Source organism: Nothoprocta perdicaria, unplaced genomic scaffold (genome assembly GCF_003342845.1).
Source record: "Nothoprocta perdicaria isolate Ctin4 unplaced genomic scaffold, notPer1 scaffold_9, whole genome shotgun sequence".
In the NCBI taxonomy this organism is placed as follows: domain Eukaryota; kingdom Metazoa; phylum Chordata; class Aves; order Tinamiformes; family Tinamidae; genus Nothoprocta; species Nothoprocta perdicaria.
Genome location: NW_020456198.1, coordinates 9198852 through 9211233, shown reverse-complemented (window position 1 = coordinate 9211233; position 12382 = coordinate 9198852). Strand labels below are relative to the sequence as shown.

The 12382-nt window shown below is 53.3% G+C and overlaps 1 protein-coding gene across 1 annotated transcript in view; it reads left to right on the top strand.

Moving 5' to 3' along the window:
• Window positions 1-12382, top strand: part of PLXND1 (plexin D1) — a 66443-nt gene that overhangs the window by 43048 nt on the left and 11013 nt on the right. Inside the window, exons 21-27 of the mRNA XM_026052644.1 lie at window positions 471-578; window positions 1222-1334; window positions 2506-2613; window positions 3574-3704; window positions 4130-4328; window positions 9937-10083; window positions 12054-12210. Of these exons, the coding sequence (XP_025908429.1) occupies window positions 471-578; window positions 1222-1334; window positions 2506-2613; window positions 3574-3704; window positions 4130-4328; window positions 9937-10083; window positions 12054-12210 (963 nt within the window). The remainder of the gene's footprint in view (window positions 1-470; window positions 579-1221; window positions 1335-2505; window positions 2614-3573; window positions 3705-4129; window positions 4329-9936; window positions 10084-12053; window positions 12211-12382) is intronic.

Genomic DNA, 12382 nt, shown 5'->3' with positions numbered 1-12382 from the left:
CTACACAGCCAGAAAACCATCCAGTCACAGCAAATGAGGTGTTTCTAGTAAGGATTTATTTTTAATACAAGTTATTATGCATACTATTTCTTAAATGCACCACTAGTCACCAGAAGCATATTTGTGGAGGTGTGAGAAGGCTATCAGACACGGACACCATAATACATGTGGTAAACCTCTTAACATTTATATTCATTAGTCTTTTGGAATTATGAATATGCAGTTGAGTATTTTACAGCCTAGACCTAAAGGGAAGGTGACAGTTACAGTACAGTCATTAAGTTCCAGTTGGTTTGACTTACGTATAGCTAGTCAACAGCTGCCTGGTCAGTTTTGTGCAGGWTGTTAAACCAGCACTGAGTTTAACTTTCTGTACCCGGGTCAGAGCTCCAGCCCGGTGAGCGCTCTGATCCCAGCTTCGACTGCTCCTAATAGCCCGCTCCAAAAGCCTTGTTCTATCTCCTTTCCAGCTCTCTTTGTGTTTTGCACAAAGAGCCGTAGAGCAGAGCGCTACTGGCAGAAAACTTTACTCCAGATGGAAGAAATGGAGTCCCAGATTCGAGAGGAAATACGCAAAGGTAAGTGATGTGCTGCTGGCAAAGCCAGCACTGCGAGGAAGATGTCAGAGTAACAGATCTGACGCAGGTCACTTCTGCTTCATTGGAATGTCTGAAGGAATTTGGATGGTGGCAGAAACCCAGGCTTGTGTTGGTGGGGTCTGTGATAAGCTCAGTGGCTGGACATGCGGCTCTACCACTATCCCACAGCTCCAGAAAGCCACTTATCTTCAGCACCGCTGAATTCCCTGTCCTGGAGTAAATGACCCTTGGCTGTGACAAAAGCCACCCTGATTATAGCCTGCCTTTAACGGGTGCAGCAGAGCCTGCAGTGCCCTCCTGCGAGAGAAGGGAAGCAGCACCCACCCTTGCTGTCTCCGCGGTGCAGAGAAATTCCCCTCCTGCAGCAGCACACTGCAGCACTGGCACCCTGGTGCAAGGAGCGCTTTCTCTACGAGCTGCAGGCCGTGATGAATAATGCTGACAGCTGAGCCTCAACGTAATCTGCTGCTCCTTGAGGAAGCTCTACTTGGGCTCGCTCAAGGGAAGAGGCTAGGGAGGCAGACATGAGACATCCAATRTATTTCTGTGCCAGCCTCCCTGCTGGCTGACTCGGCGGGTAGGTCAGCAGAGCTCTTACCATCTGCGGGTCTCTCTGCCTAAGGTTTTGCTGAGCTGCAGACAGACATGACAGACCTGACCAAGGAGCTAAACCGCAGCCAGGGGATCCCGTTCCTGGAGTACAAGCACTTCGTCACCCGGACCTTCTTCCCCAAAGTAAGGCAGTAACATGTTTCCCAGGCACCTAATTGCGCCTCGTCCCTTCCTAACCACATCAGGTCTCTGCTCCCCCTGTGCTGAAGGGTCATTGCAGTGCAAAGAAATCATTCCACTGTTTTATACCTGATCGCCATATATTTCAGCCTGAATTATTGTCAAAGCTGGAGCCATGGCTGGGCAGAGTGTGATGAGAACCTTGCAGAGGGTAAATGCGACCCTGTTCATAGTGTTGGGTCTCTGCTATTGGCCCAGCTTGATTTGTTTGGGTGCCCGTTTCGGAAGGCAGTCTCACATGGGAAGAAAATGCCGAGGACGTCCAGTTGTCCCCGGTGACTCCGTAGATCCTGTGCCCCAGGGACTGCTTGGAGGCAGCCAAGCCTGTGAGGTGGCACCKCTGCCTGTGTGCAAGGAAAGGCACCTTTTAGTCCTAGGTCAGCACTCGCATCGTTTTCCCGCTGCATGGCCAAGTCCCGCTCGTTAGGTGTGTCTGCGTCTCCTCCCCATCCCTGGCGGGCATTGCTGTCCCCAGCAAGAGGCTCAGGGTGCCAGCGCGTCTGCCCTGCGGCACTGCCTGAGACACAACACGACCCCGATTCCCGTCACCAGCTGCTCGGCCRTGGTGCCGCGCGCTCTTAGCAGCAGCTATATTTCACCCCTGAGGCAGTTGCATTTCAGTGGTGAGGAGTGAGATGATGATTTACGGCTRCAGAGTGTTTCATTAGTAGTTACTACCCAGATTTTTAGGTTATCCAGTCTCTATATATCTGTAAACTAGACTCCTTAAGATTCAGGCTGCTCTATGAATGTTAGAGATTTAAACATTTTTGCCATCTGTTTCAAAAGTTGCATATGTTAAAACCCCCAGTAGTCCTCTATTTTGACTTAGCCTTCCATAATGCGTTCTCTTCTAGGATCTTCTAACTGTCAAATTAGTCTATTTGCAGTCTCCTGCTCTAACAGCCCTGTGTCTGCTGAGACATCTGCCTCCCTCCATTCCTGTGGTGTTTGCTCATTCAAGACGCTCTTGCAAAGTGYTTTAAGGCTCCATAAAGCATTTCAGTGCATTTCTTCCTAATGGGTGGTCTCGGTGCTGATGACATTTCTCTCTGTCTTGCTCCCGTGTGGCRCCCCCGCTCCCGTTGCCCGCTCCTACTGGTGGCCCGTGCAGTGCTCGTCGCTCTATGAGGAGTGCTACGTTCTGCCTTCCCAGCAGCCCAACTCCCAGGTGGGCTCCCAGGCCCAGGAAACCCATCCGCTCCTGGTGGGAGAATGGAAAGTGAGTAATTCATTAACAAAACAAATGTTCCTTGACAGCTACTAACCATGCTCTCATGTGTTGACAATGCTGTGTGTTTTTGTGYGGTGCATGAGGAATGCTTGATCACTCAAAACGTTTAACGCGTACCAGCACTAGATCAGCTTTTGCTGAGAGAGAAGATATTTCAGTGAAGGCCTCTCACACGAAGGATCTCAATCATGAAATCCTYCCCAGTTTCACTGCGGGCTTTTCTTTGTAGGTGTACCATATTGTATGTCAGTTCAGTCCCATATGCAGCTCATCATAGATAAGCTCAACAAAGGTTCCTCCCAAACAGGACTTCAGTAAAAACTCTTGTCTCAGAGCTAGGTTTCATGCAGACAGARAGACTGGAATCATGGAGTCACAGAGTGATTTAGCTTGGAGCAGATMACTGGAGTTCATCTAGTCCAGCACCTTGCCGCGAGCATTTCCAACTAGATGCAGGCTCTTGTCCAGTTGAGTTTCAAGTATTTTCAAGAATGGAAATCCCACAGCCTCTCTGGGGAACCTGCAATAAGATCTCCCCTTCACCTCTTCTTGTTAAAGCTGAACAAAGCCAGCTTTATTGGCTTTCTCTGGTACCTTGAGTTCTCCTGACCCCTAATTGCTTTAGCAGCCCCTCCAGTGCACTTGCTCCAATTGGTCAATGTCCATCTTGCATTTGGGAGCCCAAAACTGGATGCTGTGCTCCAGATGCAGTCTCACAAGTGCCAAATGGAGAGGAACCAGCCCTTCCTTTGACCAGCTGATTCTAACACAGCCTGAATGCAGTTGGCACCTTTGCTGCAAAAGCACATTGCTGACTCATGTCAAATAGGAGGAAGGGGATCCTCGGGACTGTCTCTGTGTTGAGTGGGAACATCCTCAATTAGTTAGGATAAAGGCTGGAGGAAAGCAAAAAGCAGAGCTTTTCTCACTCTCCACATTTTTCTTTAGATTCCTGAAAGCTGCAGACCYAATATGGAAGAGGGAATTTCACTTTTCTCCACCCTGCTCAACAACAAGCACTTTCTCATTGTGTTTGTGCACGCTCTTGAACAGCAGAAGGACTTTGCTGTTAGGGACAGGTAGGTGTTTCAGAAGACGCGCACAAAGCGGCACACGCAGCCAGCCTTCCGTGGGGGTGACACAGGCCACGGYGGACGTCTGTGCCCGCCGGCCACAGCTCAGCCCGCTGCTGCCTTTGGTGATGCCCCGCTGGTGCCCGCTGCGCACCGAGGCCGCCCACCGGGGAGCTGCCAAGCACTTCGCTCATCCCACCCCGCGTGGTAGCTGAGACCTGCCCATAGACCTGTGCCTGCCAGCTCTTGTTCACCTAGGCTGAACTTCAGGCAGAGGCCTGGCAGCTGGAGGAGACTGACTAACTCCTGACCACTGAGCCATCCAGCCCATGCCTGGCTCATGAAAATGGTCCAAAATCCTGCCCTTTTTTTGTTYTTATTCCATGGTTAGTCTTGAAATCAGTCCTTGAGTCACACGTTTTCTTTTTCAGGTGTAACCTGGCCTCCCTGCTTACTATCGCATTGCACGGGAAACTGGAGTATTACACCAGCATCATGAAGGACCTCTTGGTGGATCTAATAGATGCCTCAGCTTCCAAGAACCCCAAGCTGATGCTGAGGAGAACTGAATCTGTAGTGGAGAAGATGCTCACCAACTGGATGTCCATCTGCATGTACAGCTATCTCAGAGTAAGAACCACCTCAGTGCTATGCTAGATGTGATCTCGACTGTGTTTGAGTGCAGGGAGGGACTCACGGGTCAGCTGAGGACCAAAATAGCAGTGAGCATGCCTTGTTGCAGTTATCTGCCTTGTAGCTAATGATCGACCAACTCCAACAGATTGAAATGTTCAAGTGTGAAAAGGCAACCTTAAGCTTGGTTGCTTCCCCCTTCTGTGTGGGGATTTGGCAAGCTCAGTTTTTACCGCAGGCTTTCTGGTATGGCTTGCGTTTTGTAGGGCCAGAGCACTAATACGATGATGTTCTTTCCATTCGTTACCATGTTTGAGAAGAGAGCCACAAGGGAATTAAAAAACGATAACTGAAATGGTTTGAGGTTTTGGAAAGCGCTCTAGCTATTTGTTGTTTTCCCTGAGAAGCTTGCATAGCCTCACTGATGGTCCTCAGAGCACACAGCTTGTTCTGGTCCGAACGCACGAGCACCCACCGTTGACGGAGTCGCAGCGCGCGGGCTCGGGGCTCTCCGCTCCCATTCCCTTGGGGGGACTCTCGCGCTGGAAGTGCCTTTGTGCGCAGACAAGGCTTAGCACGCGACGCAGGGACTTCCACCCCAGGAGCCTGACTGTCTTCCTACTCCAACCTAAACAGAGTATATTTGGCATCTCCGCTCGCATCAGCAGTCCATCTGCTCAGTCCTTTATCTCCAGCATTTGCCAATTCTGGTTGGAATTTCCCAGAAGAATTGAGCAATAGCATAATTGATTCCACAGCCGTTAATTGGCGGACACCCTATTATACTTGTAGAAGAGTGCTTAGAAAAAGCTTTTTAAAAAAATCTTTTTGCAAAGTATTTGCTGCAGCCACAGAAGCAATACTGTATTGTCCTCATACATATCATAATTTCTTCTGATCCCAGCTGATGATCACTTTTGTCCTGAACCCTGTGGTTTTATAGTTCTTAATCTTTTATTTTAGTTCATATAATTAGCTAGTATAATGAAAGAAAAGTTACGGGAAAGAATAAGGATGACTGTGCCAGTTGAGCACAGCTATCCATTTGTAAGGACAGAAGTGAGTGAATTACTGATTTTTTTTTTTAATCTTTAGTTCTTGTGCCTGCAGTTAAACCATTAGGGAGCAAAAGTGCTGATCTCTCCTTTTGGAGAGAGGAGGCCACATGTGAGGCATCTGATCCAACTTCATTTTCTGCTAAAAATGGACATTGTGCAAGAAGGCTTTCTCAGAGGGGGAAAGAAAAAAAGAAAAAAAAGAGGAAAGAAAGTTGAGTCTTGTCACATGGGCCCTAAGGCTTGGCCCTTTTACAAGGCTAGCGAAGGGTGGCCACAGCCCCTGGGGAGCTCCCATGTCCCGTGCCACGTCCCGTGCGGAGCTCACAGGGATCGGAGCTGGGGCGGCCGCGAAGCGGGCGCTTCTCCCGCGCCATGCGGAGCGGACAACCCAGGGCTCCTAGATGCCAAGCATGGAGCCGGCTGTTCGTTCCCTCCTTGGCCTCCTTCCATGGAGGGGGATACGGAAAGATGCTGCGAACGGCAGCGTGTTCCGAAGCAGGGCTGGGATAATGCACCAGGTTTGTGTGCATGCAGGCAGGAGGGAGGTATGGAGCTGGGAGGGAGATATGGAGCTGGGAGGGAGATATGGAGCTGGGAGGGAGCTATGGAGCTAGGAGGGAGCTATGGAGTTGGGAGGGAGCTATGGAGGGAGCTACAGAGCTCCCTCCTGCCTGCAGGCTCACAAACGTGGTGCGGGATGGACCATCCCCATCCTGTGGCCGATGTCCTCAGCTCTTCTCGCTTCCCCTGTGAGCAAGTCCTGCCAGCCCCGCGCGGTCACTGCCCTGAATAGCTTAGATCATAACAATAGTGTTAGATAAAAAATAATGAGAGCCCAGAGTCTCCCAGGCTCAAAGGGCCATGGTTGCAGACACAGCCCTGTGCTGCCCTCTTGGGACCTGGATCCGCACCRTTGCAGAGCGGTCCCGGTCCCAGCCAGCACCACTCACTGGGTACGACAGCCCGGAGTGGTGGGACGCGGCGCCTGCTGCAGGTCCTGGGCAACGAGCAGCCTTCGGCGGAGCAGCCAAGGTCTGGACGGGAGGCCCGGTCTCGATAAGGGCTTTCTGGCACCGGGGAGCAGAGGGCTCTGCAGGGCCGGGGGTCCCTGTGGCCACTGTGGCCGCAGAGCTCCTTGCATCGCATCACGTCGCGGTGCGGTGCGCGCGGAGCAGATCTGAACCCGGGTGGGCTGCGCCTCCTTGCACCCAGCCTGGGTTTCGCTCAGGGCTGTGATTGGAATAGCAGCTCTAGTTGAACAGGTCCCAGGGGCCTCCTGCTTCCCCGGGCCAGGCCCCGTTGCCTTCGGAGGGGCATTTCCTGCCTGAAAGCAAAGGCTGCCGCCTGCCTGCAGCCCTGGGCTGTCAGATGTGTGACGGCGGGTCTGGTTTTCGTTGGTGGATTATCCTCATTAATCACAATGTCTATTTGAAACAGCTGCCACAAAMGTCCCTGCGCTGCGCAGTGGAAAAATTCCAAGTGCTTGTATTCTCCATGTGAGCCAGCGCGACAGGCTCCAAGCATTTGTTTCGTGTTACGGCGCTGTCCAGCGCCCGCTCTGGGGTGGCGAGGGGGCACTTGCGACGGGAGGCGAGCGCGGGCAGAGGAATCGCGGGGAGCTTTGGGGAGCTTCTTCTTTGGGGCTGGAATCGCAGAGTACGGGGAATTCTGCAGCGTTTGCACTATTGAGGCAGCCCTCTGCCTCTGYGGAGCTGAGTGTGAATCAGAGACGAAATGACCCAACTCCTTGAGCGTGAGCAGATCAAGAGAGGGGATCCTGCCCCTCTGCTCAGCTCTGGGGAGGCCGCAGCTGGAGTATTGGGGACAGTTCTGGGCTCCCCAGGACAAGAGGGCCGTGGAGCTTCTAGAGAGGGTCCAGCAGAGAGAGACAGAGATGATTAAGGGACTGGAACATCCCTCGTACGAGGAGGGACTGAGTGAGTTGGGCCTGTTTAGCTTGGAGAAGAGAAGACTGAGAGGGGATCTGATTAATGTGTATAAATACYTGAAGGGTGAATGTAGGGAGGAAAGCCAAGCTCTTCTCACTGGTGGCYAGTGACAGGACAAGGGGAAGTGGGTGKAAGTTGAAACACAGGAAGTGTGARGAGGAACTTCTTTATTGTGAGAGTGACAGAGCCCTGGAACAGGCTGCCCAGGGAGGTTGTGGAGTCTCCTTCTCTGGACGCCTGTGCCACATGCTCCGGGTGTCCCTGCTTGAGGAGGAAGGTTGGACTAGATGATCTCTAGAGGTCCCTTCACCATGCTGTGATTCTGTGATCCCATCAGTATTTCATGCTGCTGCTCAGTGTAGAAATGCTGGGAAAAGAAACCCTCCCTGAGTGACATCTTAGTGCCCAAGATTGTGCCCAATCCCTGGATGGATGGAAGGGCTGATAGTTAAATGAAAATTAAGGAAGAGTAACAAGAGGTCCCTGCAGCACAGCCCCTGAATCTGGGTGCAGACTTCCCAGGGCTTTGCGCGGGCGGCAGAGCTGATCTCGGTTCTTCACATGTTGCCCATGGCAGCTGAGCCCAAACCAGCAGGCGCCRGGGAGGAGCAGCTGCTTTCTGGTCCTTTCCAGCGCGGCCTCCCCGAGGCCTCTGGAAGGGCCCCGGTGTCCCCGCGAGGCTGTCGCTGCCGACTGGTCCGCCTTGCTAACAGGGCAGCAGACGGCCAATACAGGCTGTGCTCGGAATTTTTCTCTTTTTCCCCCAAGCCTGTAAAATCCAAATCCTCCCACACTCATCATGCATGAAACAGCTCAAATCATGCCAGCCTGAGCTGTGCTTTCCATTGCTTTAAAGTTATTTCAGTGCCCTGGGTAGCTTTAAGAGCTCGTAACAGCTCAGTCAAAAATTAAAATGAAGTCTTGTTAAAATACATTCACAATAGGCGGAAAAAAGGCCTCAGAATGTGTTTTTCTAAAGTATTTTTTCTCCTGATTCAGCACTAATCTCTCAGAGTTAAACTTCCTTTCTCCCATCTAGCCAAGTCTAAAGCGAGTTTTGATTTGCTTCCAGATGCCTTTTCTGAACAATACTCGAGGTTTCCGAGTTTGCCATGTTATCTGCAGCCCTGCTTGGCAGCCGTCCCTTCCTCCCTTTGAAATGCGCGGCCTGATTAGCACTTCGGCAGCTTCCCATCACGTCCCACGGTTTCTGAGGCGGGGAGCCAAGACGACGGACGAAAATAGCAGCGCGGGGCCGGCCGCTCGCTCCGCGCGCCGGCGCTGCGCCTGGGTCCCCGTGCCCGGCACCCCGTCCCGGGGCTTCTCGGCTGCCCCTGCTCCCTGGCGCGGTTGTGTTTGCGGGAAGCTGCTATGGGTGGTCTCCCCCCTGCCTTGGGTTGGCTTCGAGCAACGAGCGCCCCGGTAGCATCAGGGCTCGTGCAGCTTGTCCTACTTGAGCAGGACAAGCTTTTCCAGCTTTTCTCTGTCTCAGTCTGCTTCTTGTGCTCTTCCTCTCCTGTCCCTGCAGCAGCCTTCACGTGTTCCTCTGCTTCCCGGGAATGGGGATCGCGGCAGCCGATAGCTCCAGCAGAAGGGCCAGCAATGTTCCTGGCCCCTAAGGAAAGTTGCCYGTGGAAAACGAAGCCTGTGCTCCGTGGCACAGATGGTGTGTGCCCACCTACAGCCGCACGCTAGTGTCTTAATGTCAACTGCACTGAGTGCAGCCAGATCAAAATTGACATCAGACTAATTGCTTGAGCAATTATAAGGCAATTAGAATAAAAGAATCACCAAGTCTTAATTAAGAAGCAGATTGAACAGGATTTAGCAGCTCTTAGATGAGAAATACCGAAATCATGCAATATCTGTTGTCTCGTGTAGGATTTCATATGGCAGGGAGGTTTGTGCAGGGATGTGTGTGATGCTCAAAGAATACAGAAATGTGCAATAATTTACACTTGCCTCATTTGAAGGAAATTACACGTGAACATTAGGGAGAATGGAATGTACTCCAGTATGAAAAGTTTCTTAAGAAAATAGCTCATGTTTTACTAGCAATCAGTGTAACAGATGTAAGCGGATCAGAAAATCTGGCACAGATCCATGTATCTGAACTGCATCATAAGGAGCTGGTCTTTTTGTTATTATTATTTTTATTGCAGCGGTGTCACAGGTCGCCTCCACGCCATACGACAAAGCTTRGTGCATAGAGGAGCTAAGTGGCCTGCTTGTTGCTTGGGAACAGCTYGGGCATCCCTGTTTGCTGGGCGAGCTGCGGTGCGCTAGGAACGTGATGCTAGAGCCTATGGGAAATGATACTACATCCTATGGAAAGTGATGCTAAACCCTGTGGAAAGTGATGCCAGGCCCTATGGAAGGCGATGTTAGGTGCAGAGCTGCAGCCAGCCCCGAGGCCTCACTGGGGCACGGCCAGCAGGACGCGGGCACCGGGCACCTCTGAGGCCCAGGTGTCTGTGCCAGCCGCTCTGGTCCCGTCCTGCCCAGCGCGGAGTGCTCTGCACCATGTGCTCCATCCATTCTGCTGCGCTGCTGTCGCCGGCCCRGCTTGCTCACTTGGCTTTCCTTCCTCGCCCGCAGGAGACGGTGGGAGAGCCCTTCTTCCTCCTGATCTGCGCCATCAAGCAGCAGATTAACAAGGGCTCCATCGACGCCATCACGGGGAAGGCCAGGTACACGCTCAACGAGGAGTGGCTCCTCAGGGAGAACATCGAGGCGAAGCCCAGGGTGAGTGACGCCCACGCGGGAGCGGGGCTGCAGCGGGTGGTTCGGTGCCCCCGCGGCTGTGACGGCCACGTGGAGCAATGGCACTCACGCAGGCACCGTGCCGGCACCTCCGCCTGCGTCGTCCCCGTAACGTCCCTCCTGACGCTGCCCTTGTTCCCACTGCTGTCGTTCGGCGGGGGCACCCAGCTCCCATCAGGAATGGAGGGAGATGAGTAGGGCTGCTGTGCAATACCAAGTGTTAAGCAGGATTGCTGTTCCTGCCTGATCAGCTCTTTGCTGTGGGTGTAAACCTGAGGTGTGGGATGAGACTCGGCACAGGGTGCTCGGGATCAGTGCTGAAAAGCGATTGCACAAGTGCCGCCCACGGGGCTCGGCCAGACGACAGTTGTACGTGCGAAGGACCCTGTTCCCTTCCGTGTCTGACACAGGATTCAGCAGGCGCCTTCCAGAGCCTGGGTCAAATTCTGCTTTCAATTACATGGCATAAATCTGGAGCAGCTTCGCTGGAATCAGCAGGCTCCGCCAGACGTGCCTGCTGGTAACGCGGAGCGGTCCGAGCCCCACGTCCGCTGCGCATCCCTCCTACCATCCGACCCGGGGCATGTACAGCGCAGCCCAGGGCGCTAGCGCGGGGCACACAGCGCTGCCTTTCTCAGCAGAAACGGGGTCTTCGTCACGCCAAGCAGGGTGTTATGAGCAGGGGAAGTGCAGCTGCTTCCTGCTTCCGCGCGAGGAGAAGCAGGAGTGCGAGTGGGCTGTGCTGCAGCAGGGCTCGTGCCAGCTCCCCACAGCTTACCGAACCGCGCGCTGAGCTCTGCTCCGAGAGCAGCTGCACCCTCTGAAACATCTCCCAAATCTAGTGCCGCGAAGAAAATCAGACCTCACGTGCACCTTGACATTGTTCTCCTCCCCCAGGATACTGGCTGTGCATCTTTCTCGCTGGTACTTAAGAGCAGTATTTTCAAAGGAAGCCTCAAGGCCCCAGGGGTCATTCCTGCATTCACCAGATTTCCTCCTAGGAGGTGGCTGTGTTTATGCAGATGCAATGATCTTCCTGAGGCCTGGAAGTCTCCTGACCTGGGCTGGCAGGTCAGGTGCTTTGATGATTTCAGGATCTCTGTTTCATTCACAAATAAATGAAGGTGTGAAGTTTTACCCTGAGATCCACTGCACTCAGGGAAGGAGAGGACAAAAGCAGCGTTGTGGCTGTTGGAGAGTGWTTAGGGCCTCCAGGGTGGGAGGGGAGAGCTCTGCTTGTAGCACTGGGGTCTGTGCAGGAGCCACCTGGAGCCCACACTCCTCCTGGCCACCCAAGGGTGGCAGCTCCCGAAGGAGCAGAGCGGGTGCTGCTCGGAAGAGTTGCCCTCGTTGCCTCAGCTGTCTGCCATGGCTGCGGGAACAGCCGGGCACTGCGAGGGCTCAGCTGCAGCCTGGAGCCTCCAGCAGGGTCTTGGACAGATCCTCGAATACCGCTGGTCGCGCAGTCCAGGGTTGCACCAGGTCCTACAGCAGTGCGTTTAAAGCTTGCTTACACAAAGGAGTTCAGCCCACTGCACCAGAAAGGCCAAAGAGCAAGAATTGAGTGTCCCATCAGACACGGGCTGGAGCCTCGGAGGTGAGGACATGGCTGGGCTGTGGAGATTGAAGTCTCCTCCTGCCTTTGGAGGTGGTCTCYGCAGTCAGGGCCAAGGCCCATTAGCAAGGCAGCATGAGAGAAGGCTGCAGCGTTGCTCCCTGTGCTCTCCAGCTCTATGAATAAATAGAGGCTTCGGTCTCCAAGGGCCATAAATCAGCCTTGTTCCCTAGCAGTAAGGCTCAGAAGAGCACATTTATTCAACACGATTTCCAGCAGCGCAAGGCCAGGATTAGCAGTGGGAGCTGTGTGTGCCCTTCAGCCTCTGTCCGTCCTTGGAGCCGCAGACCACGACGGATCCTTCCCACCTCACGCTTAACTCAGCCTCTCCCCACAGAACCTCAACGTCTCTTTCCAAGGCTGTGGAATGGATTCCTTGAGCGTAAGGGCCATGGACACGGACACACTCAGCCAAGTGAAGGAGAAGATTCTGGAGGCCTTTTGCAAGAATGTCCCGTACTCCCAGTGGCCAAGGGTGGAAGACGTTGATCTTGGTAAGGGCTGGTTTCATTAGATAGGCGGTTCTTACTCTCAAGATGAAGGAGTGYGTGTTGCGTGGGGGTTCCTGGTGTCTATCATCGGGGCATTGCCTAAGCAGGATGCTGTGAGCCCCAGCCCCAGGACAGGCGTTTCCTGGGAATAGTCTCTGAGGAGAAGGGGCAGGAC